We start from the raw sequence: 14,064 nt of genomic DNA on the forward strand, positions 1-14,064 counted from the left end.
GAGGGGGAAGAACTTAAAATTTTAATATTCTAATTTTTGTTACATTGATCAAAGCAGAAATATTTCAGATTAATAGCTTCAACAACATTTTTTAAAGATTTATTTTTTATTTGAAAGAGTTACAGAGGGAGAGGGAAAGACACAGAGAGGTCTTCCATTTGCTGGTTCACTTCCCAAATGGCCACCAACAGCTGAGCCAGGCTGAAGACAGGAGTGAGGACCTTCACCTGGGTTTCCCATGTGGGTTGCAGAGGTCCAAGTTCTTGGTCCATCTTCCAATGCTTTTCCCACGCCAATAGCAGGGAGCTGGATAAAAGTGGAGCAGCCAAGACACAAACCAGTGCCCATCATGGGATGCCAGCATCACGGGCAGCAGTTTCACCCACTACGTCACAATGCCAGCCCCTCATCCACATGTTTAGACAGAGCTGGGTGACGAAGTATAGAGTACTAGCCACATTCAACTTATTTTTTTTTTGCTGCTGTTCTTTAATGTATTTGAGGGGCTGAGAGAGAAAGAGAAAGAAGAGAGAGGGAGAGGGAGGAGAGGGAGAGGGAGAAGGTGAGGGAGAGAGATAGAGGAGAGAGAGAGCAAGAGCGAGAGAGAGAAATCATTGGTTTACTCCCTAAATGCCTGCAGCAACAGACAGAGTTGGGCCCTAAGCTTAAAATAAAATCCAGGCCTCCCACATAGGTGGCAGGAATCTAATTACTTGAGCTATCACCAGTGCCTTCCAGAGTAAGCACTATCAGGAAGCTGGAGTCAAGAGCCAGAGACAGGAATCAGCCCCAGGTACTCCAACGTGGTATGCAGATATCTTAACCACTAGGCTAACACCCACTCCCAACTTCTATTTTCAAACAACAGAAACCCTTATCAGAAAAGAGGATCATACCAATGACATTCTGGTGGTACAAGTTTACTCAATTCTTCAAGAGATTTTTCTGAACGATATTCCTATTTAAAAAAAAGTTAATGTTAACAAAAACACAGATGAAGAAATTTAAAGATGTATTTCCCTACAGATTCCTCTTGAACTTAAATATTAACCTCAATCATTATTTTAAGATTTCTCCAATTCTTACCTTTTCCTTTTCTTGTGCTTATATTTTTAACCATAAAAACTTGTGCTTTATTTTAAAATGCTATAGTGATTAAACAGTTATGATAATTAAATATTCCCAATTTCACACTTTAATTATATTCAATGAGCAAAACTAATGTTAAGTTATTTAGAACATGGAAATTGATTAACATGCCCAAAAAGTATGAAATTTTGAGTCATTAAAAGATCAATGCCTCATAATTAAGATAATTTTACATCTGGTGTTTGATGGCCAAAGTCAAAGATAAATAAGTATACTCAAGATTTGCTTTGAAGAGTAAGCCCACATTCACTGCAAAGGTTTGCAGAGTAAGTTTGCTGAGAAAGAACATAAGTGAGCTGTGAATCTATTCTGACAGATATTCCTCCCATCAACCTGAACTATCTGAAAGGGAAAGTTTTCAGAAGCCCTAATTATGAAGTGTCAGCCTTCTTCCAGCCATATAATCAGAAGCTGAGAGTCAGAGACTCCGTCACCTCACTACACTGTTCAGTCCACGCTGCTATTAGCAGTGCTGCTTCATGCAACAACACTGCTAGTTTAGTTTTATGTCTACACTAAGCACACCAGCCTTCTGGCCTACGGTTAGAAGAGGAAGGGTCCAACAGTGGGGGTAAAAGGTGGTGGACAATGTTTTAAAATGACTTCCATGCTAGTATTAAGTCATAATTTCATTCCCATTCACTACCTGCATTGTCTTCAATTAAATAACATAAAGCTGTCTGAGAATAACTTAAAACTAAACCAGCTTTTAATCAAGCAAAAGAAACAAGCATAAAGAATACAAAAATAAAAATTATAAGACTCCTCCCTAAACAAAGATATTAAGGAATTTTATCCAAAATTCCTAAAAAGGGCTAGAAAATCCTCACCAATCCTAGATCCCAATACACAGATGCTGCCCAATTTTAACCTACACCTCTTCTGTTTTCTTAACTTCTGCTCACAAAACTATACAGCTTTATAGCAGAACAATCATTTAATACACTAAAAACCTGATGGCCATCTCTAATAACTACTGGAGAAATAACTGTAAAGTGGAATCATTACACGACTACATAAACAAGCACATATTTTTATGACTGGGAAGGAAGTATAATGGTGTGGGGAATGGGGCTTAAAAATGAAAGGGCACTGTGGCATAGCAGGTTAAGCCTCCATCTCCAACCCACATGGACACCAGTTCAAATCTCAGCAACTCCACTTCTGACCAAGCTCCCTGCTAATGCACCTGCGAAAGCAGCAGAGGATGGCCCCAGTGCTTGGGGCCCTGCACCCATGTGCGAGAACCGCGAGAACCAAAAGTTCCTGGCTCCTTGCTTCAGCCTGGTCCAATACCAGCCACTGTGTGTGACCTTTTGGGGAGTGAACTAGCAGATAGAAGACCTCTCTCCTCTCTCTCTGTAACTCTTTCAAATAAATAAATACTAAAAAAAAAAGGGAGAGATGAAGGAAGAAAGACAGGTATAAATATAAAAGGAATACAAAAACACTCCTCCTGAAGTACATGTAAAAATGCAAATGCTACATAATAATAAAGCATAGAGAATTTTGGGTTCATCGTTCATAGGAATTTTTTGCCAGCATATGGCAGATTCATCTGATAGAAAATATTACCTTTTTAGAGAGAGTTTTTAATTGCTGTTAATAGAATATTGTGGTGATTTCACCTCTGGGAAAGAAACCAGACTGGGCAGTGCTGCGGCTCACTTGGCTAATCCTCCGCCTGTGGCGCCGGCACCCCAGGTTGTAGTCCCGGTTGGGGCGCTGGATTCTGTCCCGGTGGCTCCTCTTCCAGTCCAGCTCTCTGCTGTGGCCCGGGAAGGCAGTGGAGGATGGCCCAAGTGCTTGGGCCCTGCACCCGCATGGGAGACCAGGAAAAAGCACCTGGCTCTGGTTTCGGATTGGTGCAGTGCGCCGGCCGTGGCAGCCATTGTGGGGTGAACCAATGGAAAAGGAAGACCTATTTCTCTCTAACTCTGCCTATCAAAAACATAAAAATTAAAAAAAGAAACCAGACCTAGCAACTTTAAACCGAGCTTTTCATAATGTTTTGATCTTTCTGCATTAAGTCACTGTATTATGAAGATATTTAGCAGTCAGTCTCAGTCATTACTTTTAAGATGTATAACATAGCAACTTTGTAAAAGTCTACACTGACAGGTTAAAATCACAACTTTATGAGGCCTGTTTGGGGGTAGGGGCTCTCTACCAAAGAGAACAAGTTATTAAGGTCTTCCATACATAGAAGTAATATTTTATGGAATCCTTCTAAAGATGGTTCCCCACACATCAGACACATTATTCAAGATGCAAAAGGGGGAGGCTGGCATTGTAGCATGGCAGGTTAAGCCGCTGCCTGTGATACCAGCCAGTGCTTGGTCCCTGTCACCCACATGGGAACCCTAGAAGAAGCTCCTGGCTCCAGGCTTCAGTCTGGCCCAGCCCTGGCTGTTGTGGCCGTTTAGGGCGTGAGCCAACAGATGAAAGATCTCTGTCTCTTCCCTTCTCTTTCTGACTATGCCTTTCAAATAAATAAATACATAAATCTTTAAAAACAAATGCAAGAGGGATTCAGGTACTAGGTGAGTCAGATCACCCACTTCAAGGAATGAACTTGGCTGCCTGGAACAATGCCCAGCCTGCAATGACCTATGCTTTACTAAAAGCTCCATGTGCCCAAGAGCAACATTTGAATGTTCTAACAAAACTTCCCCAAGACAGGAACCCTAAAGGTCAACTAATGGAGTAAACAAACTTGCCACAAATAATCTGGTTCCAACAGGCTTTGCATATTGAGTTATTATAAAAATTAATAAGTTACTATATTAGAGATTACCATAAAGAGAATGGGATTGTGACAAGAAATATACAGGAAATAAATTGTAGACGTGAGAATAACCACAATCATTCAAAATTTAGTGTTAAAATTCAAAACACCCTGAATTTCAAGATCACAGAAAGAGTACTGCATTCTTCCCTAGTGTGATTCTTATTTATGAGATCAGCTGATGTTCCCAAGCATTGTTCTAAAATCTGCAGACAGTTCAGATATCGCTCACATTTTTACTTACGACTACACTTGTTAACAGAAATCCTGACATTATTTCTACATTATTCATGGTGAATTTTTAAAGAGGTTTCTTCTCACTCTTGAATCTACTCTTTCAGTGGCTATGCTGACATGGAAGTTTGCTCCAAATCAGAACAGTCCTTCTATGAAGGAATGAGGAATTTTTTTTTTTTTTTAAGAAAGGGAGGTACTCAGCAGTGATTAGAGCATTCTAATATAAAAAAAATTTTTTTTCAAATGAAACAAGGTTAGTAAATAAATTTCATAAACAAAGCTCACCATTCAGCAAAGGGACTCAGTCACAGAAATGTATGGAATCAGCTTCAAATGGTATTTCATAAACTGACCTTTTCAATTCTACACTCTTTTTGTTTCATCTAGACTTAGATCTAATAAGCATTAAGACATAACTGTGTTACAAAACTACAAATTCTGGCCCAGATACTTTCCTAAATGGAAGAATGTCTTGATTGGTGGGTTTTGCTCCTATCACTGTGCTTTTTGTTTCCATCTGTTGCAATCCCTCTACATACTTTCAAATAAAAACCTAAATTTTCTGCATCTCACTAGCTAATCAAAGCAGTCTCTTAGTCCCACAAACTTCCTTAGAGTTGTCTGTATCTGAAATTATTTCAAAACAAATAATAAATTGTTCTGATGGGCATGACCACTTCCCAATAACTACAGATTTTACCATAAGCCACGTTAATTTTTTCAAGTAATAAACTAATATATACTTTTATATTGGCAAAATAGACTACTTACCTGAACAAAGGCAACTGTAACGACAATAAGTATTGCCTAAATAAAACAAGGAAATAAGCTTTTAAGCAGGCATTAACTTGAAAAACAACTGTTAACCATCTTTTACTTTTCTGATGGTCTGGAATCCTATGTTAACAGTTTCAAACACTGAGAAAAGCCTAAGAACCCACAACTTTCCCCGTGAGGCTTGCAGGGTAAGACACTGGGCGTGGACAGAACCTGCCATCTCCTGGACAGCTTCCCAGGCTTTCTCATCTCAGTATTCCTTCGTCCTCCCACAAGCAGGGGCCCGGCTTTCGCTTATGTGGACTATATCTACTAGTATTTACCATGGTAGGCACTTTCACAACGAGTTCTGATTTCTACTTACTCATCTAAAACTTTCCACAAAAGACCATTACATGCTGACATAAATTAACTTTTTTCTGAAAAATGTTTCCAAGAAAGAAACTGTGAGAAAAGTGATGGTGATTTTAATTTTCCTATTTTTCATGTCTGACTTAATAGAAAGCTGGTATTCAACCTACTATAATATGTTGTTCAGGCTGAAGCCTCACAGAGAAAACAGGCGGAAAATGGAGGACTACTTTAATGACTTCTTCAGGTGACTGTGGGTATCTGAACTATCACACTAATACTAGATAAGTTTTAGTTACTTAGAATTTAAGACTGTATCAAGGCCGGCGCCACGGCTCACTAGGCTAATCCTCCGCCTTGCAGCGCCAGATTCTGTCCCGGTTGCCCCTCTTCCAGGCCAGCTCTCTGCTATGGCCAGGGAGTGCAGTGGAGGATGGCCCAAGTGCTTGGGCCCTGCACCTCATGGGAGACCAGGATAAGTACCTGGCTCCTGCCATCGGATCAGCGCGGTGCGCCAGCCACGGTGGCCATTGGAGGGTGAACCAACGGCCAAAGGAAGACCTTTCTCTCTGTCTCTCTCTCACTCACTGTCCACTCTGCCTGTCAAAAAAAAAAAAAAAAAAAAAAAAAAGGACTGTATCAATTAGCTTTTCATAATCTATCACATTAAAATCCATTTATCTACCTTTCATTGTGACAGGCTTTTACAAAACACTATAGATTTGGTAACATCATGTATTGGTCATTTGGAAAATATTGGTTCTTTTGGTTATTCAAATCATCCACATGTTGACACATTTTTAACAGTTTAAAAAGAAAAAAACCACACTTACTGAACTCACTACTGATCTCAACAGAATAAAACCTTAACTACTGAGAAGCTATCCAGAGCTCATAATAGATAGTACATAAAAATTTTCAGAACTCTAATTACTGCTTTAAAGCCTGAATGTTATCATTAGCAACAAACTCAGTCAGTTGTTTTCTTTGATCTGATAGGCTAGTTCAACTTAAAAAGAAAAAAAAAGTTTTAGCTAACAAAATGTTGATAATCATAGTCTACCAGTCATTCTTTCAAGTAATAGGCTAGTTCACCTCACAACCACCTTTCCTTGAGAAAACAACTCTAACTTCAATTTACATAAGTGCTTTACAAATAATTCCCATCTTGTTACACAGATTTAGAAGGTATGCATGCACTCAAGGGTCAAGATGTAATAATACTTATTTTTGCTGCTTTTCCCAGAACATTCTTAAGAGAAACTATGAAAGAAGACAATGATGACTACTACAGTTTGGTGCCTTCCTTTGATTTGTGGTAAGGCTGTTAATGGTTCTGTCCCACCACTGCTTTTGTGTCAGTGATGCGAAAGTCTACAATAAAAAGAACAGTATACCCCAGTATTATTCAAACAGCTGTGATCTGACGCACCACTGAATGCATCTCAGGGACCCCTTTGAGTCTACAGGCAACAGTGTAAGATGCGCAGCCCCACATCAATATCCACTGTGTTCTTAAGCAGTATACCCTTGCTTTAATGAATGTTTGTACTAGCTACAAATTTTTTACTATAAACAAACGAAACAGGAAGCAAGAAAAAAATTCAATTAAAGCTAGAATCACCTAGCTGGAAAGAATAAAAACCATAAACAATAAATATAGAGTGTACTATCACAGAATATTCTTAAGTTCACATATGTCAGGCTTCAGTTTATGTTCATCAAAACATTGTCAATTGGAAGTAAAATAAATTTAGAACCTAAATTTAAAAAATTATTTTAAGATATTTCATATCTGTGAAATCATCAGATTGCCAAATAATGTTCACGGCTGCCAATCACAGACCCTCGATCACTATTTGAGATTATTACAGCTGAAAAGTAGAATTTGATATTAACAAAAAAACCTCTGAAGGCATTTCTCAATTTCTTTTCCAAAATAAAAACAAATCCCAATTTATACAATTTACCAACAGATTAAACTAGTTTTTCTTACCACAGTGATACTGACGGCATCATCAAACTGATGCATTAAAACACTGATGACTGCAGAAGCCAGAAGCAGCATAATAAGGGGATTTTTAAACTGAAAGTAAAAACAAACAGCAATTCAACACTGTTATGCACAAATGACCACTCTCTTCTATCAGCAAAAGCTTTTTTAAAAAGCCATATGAGCATTATTAAAAATGACAAGTCTACATTTGGTTTACTTCATACATCCCCTCAAATTATGAATAAAATATCTCTACTAAACTATATCAAATGCTTTGTAACAGCTCCACAATATGTGATAATGGTTCATCGCCAACAAACCACTAATGTGACCAAGTTACAATACCTGTACTTGAACCCAGCTCTGGCCACCCTGTGTACCACTTTAATCTTTTTGAGTCCCAGCTTCTTCTTCTGATAAAATAGCACGTTACTGACAAGGAAATTGTGGTGAGGATTAACTAAGAATGTGTATCAGGAGCTGGTGTTGTGGCACCAACATCAGGTATCTGAGTGCCAGATCGAGTCCTAGCTGCTCTGCTTCCAATCCAGCTCCCTGCTAATCAATCAACAGCCAAGGCCTCAGGCCCCTGCTACTCCTGCGGGAGAAAGATCCAGAGTTCCAGGTTCCTGCCTCCGGCCTGACCCCACCCTGGCAGTTGGGTTATTTACAGATGGAAAATTTCTCTCTGTTTTTATCTCCCTGTCACTCTGTCTTTCAAAACAATAAATCTTAAAAGAAAAAAAAAAAGAATTATTTTAAGGTACTGTATAAATAACAGAATCCTTTTCACTTTTCACCTATTAGCTGCTAACATCACTGAGATTAGACCCCTGGTCTTTATTTCCCCTTAAAAAATGCTGCGCCACTGTATTAAGCACATCACTTACTATATGGCAGGCACCAGACAGATGTTTGCAGAGCAACAAATTCAGTATTCTCTATAAAGGAGTGAAGAGTCACTCAGGACTTTATAATTTCATTTATAATTTATAATTATAATTTCATATATAATTCATAATTTCATTTCAAAATTTTTTTTTAATTTTTGACAGGCAGAGTGGACAGTGAGAGAGATACAGAGAGGAAGTCTCTGTCTCAACAACATAAAAGTTGTTGACAATGTTTGCACAGAACAAAAGATGATACTGGTTCACCCTCCAATGGCCACTGTGGCTGGTGCACTGCGCTGATCCGAATCCGGGAACCAGGTGCTTCTCCTGGTCTCCCATGCGGGTGCAGGGCCCAAGCACTTGGGCCATCCTCCACTGCACTCCCGGGCCACAGCAGAGAGCTGGACTGGAAGAGGGGCAACCGGGACAGAATCCGGCACCCCGACCGGGACTAGAACCCGGTGTGCCGGCGCCGCAAGGTGGAGGATTAGCCTATTGAGCCGCGGCGCCGGCCTAGGGCTTTATAATTAACAAGTGATATTTACTATTAATTGTTGTTTATGCTTAGATATATTACAGGCGCTGTTTAATTCTTACAGAAATCCCAAGAAGCAATGCTTTAGCTTTGATAATAGGATAAAGAGAGCAAAACATGAAATCACTCTGCCTAGTGATATGTTAAATCACTGTAGTTTATAAATCCCTTATAAACTATGATTAATGGTTGCTGAAGTTTTCAGTAGAAATGTTGTAAATGTGAGGACACAAGTTTGCATATTAAAAAATATTACAGGGGTGGGTATTTGGTATAGCAGAGAAAATACCACATGGGATGCCCACATCCCATGATCAGAGTGCCTGGGTTCCAGCCTACTTCACTTCTAATTCTAGCTTACTGCTACTGTACACCACTCAAGAGGATGTGTCCCTGCCACCCACACAGATGACCTGAACTGAGTCCTGGGTTTCCAGGCATTTGGAGAGTGAAAGAGCAGGTAGGAAGTCTGTCTTTCAAACTTAAAAAAAAAAAGATTTCTTTTCATCGAACCTGCAGGTTAGAAGACACAGCAATTTTCTTTTCTTCACTAAAATAACTTCCTTGTTGAGCAAACCAACCCCAACAGTTGAAATTGGCCACAGAGCCTGCTGATTCTTATACTAACATAATCATTATCAAGGTAAGAAAAAAAGTCCTACAGTAGTCTTTCCTAAAAGATTAGCGCAATGATATAACAAATGACTATTACTCACTGAGAGCTCACTATCTCCTAAGGTTATCAGCACTTTATACATAGGGCTCAGAGGATAATGAAGATCATACAGGTGGTAAGAAAGGAAGTATAATTTATACAAAATTTACTCTTACTTACAAAGTCGGTCATGATTACTTAAAAAGAGTTAGCATTTCTATAATTTAAAGAGTGGAAGTTCCATATCTGCAGAGGAAACTGTCAACAGCAGCCCTTTATAAGATGTCAACATAAAAATTTTTATGTTAAAAAAATTAAGATTTCCACACGAAAAACTATAGGAACTCCAACCAAACACAAAATGGAAACCTTTTAGCAGAAACAATTTTTTAAAAAAAGTATTTCCTTTTTCCATAAATATCCTCACAGAAGTAAACAACTACAAAAATCCATGTAAATTACACAGCGGTGAAGAAAATAAAATATCTTACCTGCGAAATGTACTTCTTCCATAGTGGCTCATCTTCACTGATATCAAATTCATTCCAGCCATGAAAGGCTCGCCTATGACTAACTTCACATTTGTTTAGACCATTCTGAAGATCAGCCTATTAGATTTTCACATAAAAGTTGTTGAGAATGTTTGAACAGAACAAAAGAAGACAAACATAAAGAAGATTCTCTGTGATCATATTTATAGGTAGCTCTGTAATAGTCAAAACTAGTCTGCAGTAACAGATTAACTGAACAGCATTAACTGGAAAGAGACACAGGGGAGCTTTTGCAAGTGATAAAAATGTCCTATGCCTTAACTGTAGTAGTGGTTGCATTTATCAAAATGCAAACTGTACACTTCAGTGCACTGTATTTTATGTAAAGTATATTTCAATACAATTTTAAATATAATCAACAAAGTAGAATATAACAAAAACCTTATGTTTTCCTATGGGCAAAAATAAATAATACAAACCAGCCACAATACCAACAGAAAGCAAAATACTGGTACATTTTAATTAGTTTTCTCGGTTTCATCAATGTTTTCTGAAAGTAGTTTCTCCAAAAGAATATTCAATTGGCCAAAGTGCCCCACCTTGTTCTCTGAGCCCATTAAAACCCCAAGATCAACATTACTGCTCATCTTAGATTATATTAAGTCTGAAAACTGATGCTTATAAATTACCCAAAGTAATTAAGTGAAGATGAACTTATTTACAGGACATTTTACATTCTGTAAACACTACCTACATCCTTCAGTTACTGTCCCTCATTATTTATTATTGTAGCTATCATTAAAAATGAAATAACCTCTATCCCCAAAATAGCTTCCTTGGCCCCCCTCAAAAAAAACCTTTTGTAACAAAGTTCAAAACTTATAAACTATATAAACAGATTAAAAAAATAATAAGTGGTTTTAACCACCATTACTGAAAAAAATCCAAAAAAGATAACAATGTTTTTAATGCTTATCACTAAAATACCTGACAGAAGAAAAATGTTCTTTTCCTTCATGTTTCAACAGATGATAGTTTTTGAAACTAGGGAGATATTAAAACTAACACTGCTTATATTAATAATTAAATTGATTATTTCTGTCATCCAACTGATCCTTACACAGCACTAACAGTTCCTGGCAATATGGATGATAAAGAACTGCACTGTCCAATCAGGTAGCCTATAGCCACATGCAGCTACTCAAATGAACTAAAATGAACTGAAATTCAGTTCCTCCATCACACTAGCCACATTTTAAGCTCAGCAGGCATGTTGTCCTGTGGCTACTCTGTTTAACAGCTTAAAACAGAATATTTCTATCACTGAAGAAAACTGTTGTCAGATAGCATTGATTTAGAGTCCAAGTGACTAATGTTACACTATCTGTCCCCCACATGCCCACCAACCACTCACTTGGAGAATGCTCGCAACTTCACTGACTGGTAATTCACTTGCTTTTTTGGATGTCAATACAGGAATCATTGTCTCATTTTCACCATTAGGTATTTTTTGAAAACGTGCAACCTAGGAAATAAAACCAAAGGAGAAATATTTGAAGATACCAAACAATTGTAATGCACTCTAGAAGAATAATACAAACATTCACAACAATGTATCTTCCAGTCAAAAAAATGTTTTCAGAATAATGAGCATCTAGTACTAGTAAGACAATCTTACAACAACCACATGCTATTTTTACAGAAACTGCATCTCAAAAATTAAGCCACTAATGCCAGTTAAAACACAAAGTCTTCCCATTAAATAAAAAATATGCTATTTCTCCACTAACATAAAACAGATGTCCTGTCTAACAGATCCTGCTGATTGCATAATCATAAGCCTCTAAACTCATTACGTCTAACAGGAGGAACAAGGAACAGCTAAGGCTTTACTACTCCTGCTGGTCAATTCATTTCTTATCTATCCAGAAAGAACACTTGGACACTGTTCCTAAGCACCATGACAGTAAGTCAAACTTACAGAGCCATTCCTAAAGCACGGAAAAAGTGAGAAGCAAAAGAGACCAGACAAGCAGAGGATGTACAGGCTGGCAAAGGAGCTGCAAACAAGCAGAGTAAGTCACAGAGATGGTAGTAACTATAATCTGTACTTAATGCAATTACATAAGCAAATATCTACAAAAAAGTGCTGGCTCCAATTCTAGAAATAAACCCCCAATCCAGACTTGTGTTGGGTCCTAAACAGAGATTCCTTGTAGATAAAAAACTTAAGTGGGAGAAGGGGAGACAAATGCTTCCCACCACTGAATCGAAAGCACATCTTACTGCCAAGATAAAAGTCTAAGCTCTCGCATGCAACATTTTCAGCCCCACATAGTCATCATTTTAGGGTAAGCTATTTTCTTAACTTTTTAAGCAATACTTCTTTAAGACAACAAATAAGGTCAAAGAAGAGTAAATTAAGAGTCTATTACTATTAAAATGTGACTTATGCCTGTATGCCTAAAAATTCTTTGAGTTTAAAAAACAGTAAATAGCTGAGGGGGCAGTGCACTCTCAGTGCAAGCAAGTTACTAGAACCAAATATATGTTTTCTAGTCTCACACATTAAAAGGGCACTGCTGAATGTATAAATACTTAAAGCACACAGCTAGCCATTTAATTTCAAAGAATCAAGAACTTCTACACAGTTAACTCACAGTTATGTCACGGGAAGGCAAGGTTACCCTGGGAATTCTAGAGGTCAACCTACTCAATTCCATTAAACAAATGTGAAGAAGGCATAGATGGGCAGAAGAAAAAAGCAAAAACAAAAAACATGTGACACAGCAGATTCAAATGGAGAACTGCAGATTCACAGTAATTTACAGAACTCAAGCAGACCTAATCAACTTAAGAAGCAACTGCTAATTAAACCAAAAAAGAATGATACTCCACCTACAAGTGGTTGTGATGACTGAAAGAGAAGCTGACATACATAAAACACAAGCCAGGGAGAATCTGCATTTTTGGCACCTATCTTGAAGAAAAGGCTCATACCCTAACTCCAGAGACTGTGAATTCTGGTCTCAAAGTTGTCCAGAAGATTCCAAATGTCTCAGTGCTACCTGAGATGCACCTGTGCCTTTTCAGTGACCTTTCACTGAAAGAACAAAAAGATCAGAGGGCTCACTAGAAGAATATATGTGGCCGGCGCCGCGGCTCACTAGGCTAATCCTCCGCCTAGCGGCGCCGGCACACCGGGTTCTAGTCCCAGTCGGGGCGCCGGATTCTGTCCTGGTTGCCCCTCTTCCAGTCCAGCTCTCTGCTGTGGCCAGGGAGTGCAGTGGAGGATGGCCCAGGTGCTTGAGCCCTGCACCCCATGGGAGACCAGGAAAAGCACCTGGCTCCTGGCTCCTGCCATCGGATCAGCGCGGTGCGCCGGCCGCAGCGCGCCGGCCGCGGCAGCCATTGGAGGGTGAACCAATGGCAAAGGAAGACCTTTCTCTCTGTCTCTCTCTCTCACTGTCCACTCTGCCTGTCAAAAAATAATAATAATAATAATAATAAATAAATAAAAAAAAGAAGAATGTATGTGATCATTTCTGACTTAAGTCCTCCATCTCCACAAGGAACCAGCAAGTCTACACATTTCACCTTTGCAGGCATGAGATAAAAGGTTCCAGCTGCCAGGCACTGTACTTTACTGGTAAATGTAACAACTACATATGCAGGAAAAGTCAATTTGCTACTGATGAAGATCTTTAAGGATCAGGGTGCTAACTAGGAGCTGCTAAATTGGCAAGCGTCTCAGAGTGGGCAGGCCCTAACAGCTTAGGATCAGTTCAGCCCAACCAATAAAGAAATGTTGGCATGGGAAGGTAAAGGCACTGAAGACATATTCCTGTGAAATACTGCATTATCCATGGAGTGGGTTTAACTCCACCCCACAAAGTAGAGTCCCAACTCATATTACCTGTCTAGGATCACAAAGATAGCAGAATATTCTGACATGTCCACAGGTGCATCCTGTAATATGCCAGTTGCTAGATATGCCATCAACTGTATCTGCCAAAATCACCCACACAAAAATTTGATCTTATCATCTAATGGGCCAGACTATGGTCACTTTCAAACTTTGGGGGATTCCACAATCGGCTAGGGGTGGAGTGCTTATTAAGAATACAGCTGCAGCCGGTGCCGTGGCTCAATAGGCTAATCCTCTGCCTGAGGCGCTGGCACACTGGGTTCT

At 38.9% G+C, this 14,064-nt stretch overlaps 1 protein-coding gene across 4 annotated transcripts in view; it reads right to left on the reverse strand.

The window, feature by feature from the left end:
- ATP2C1 (ATPase secretory pathway Ca2+ transporting 1) overlaps positions 1 to 14,064 on the reverse strand; it is a 132,132-nt gene that overhangs the window by 61,912 nt on the left and 56,156 nt on the right. For all 4 annotated transcript variants that reach the window (XM_008266005.4, XM_070072820.1, XM_017346719.3 and 1 more), the window contains 5 exons: positions 11,287 to 11,397; positions 9,873 to 9,989; positions 7,299 to 7,388; positions 4,946 to 4,981; positions 897 to 958 (listed from right to left, as the gene is read on the reverse strand). In XM_008266005.4, coding sequence (XP_008264227.2) covers positions 897 to 958; positions 4,946 to 4,981; positions 7,299 to 7,388; positions 9,873 to 9,989; positions 11,287 to 11,397 — 416 coding nt within the window. The remainder of the gene's footprint in view (positions 1 to 896; positions 959 to 4,945; positions 4,982 to 7,298; positions 7,389 to 9,872; positions 9,990 to 11,286; positions 11,398 to 14,064) is intronic.

The sequence above is a fragment of the Oryctolagus cuniculus genome, chromosome 4 (genome assembly GCF_964237555.1).
Source record: "Oryctolagus cuniculus chromosome 4, mOryCun1.1, whole genome shotgun sequence".
NCBI classification, from domain to species: domain Eukaryota; kingdom Metazoa; phylum Chordata; class Mammalia; order Lagomorpha; family Leporidae; genus Oryctolagus; species Oryctolagus cuniculus.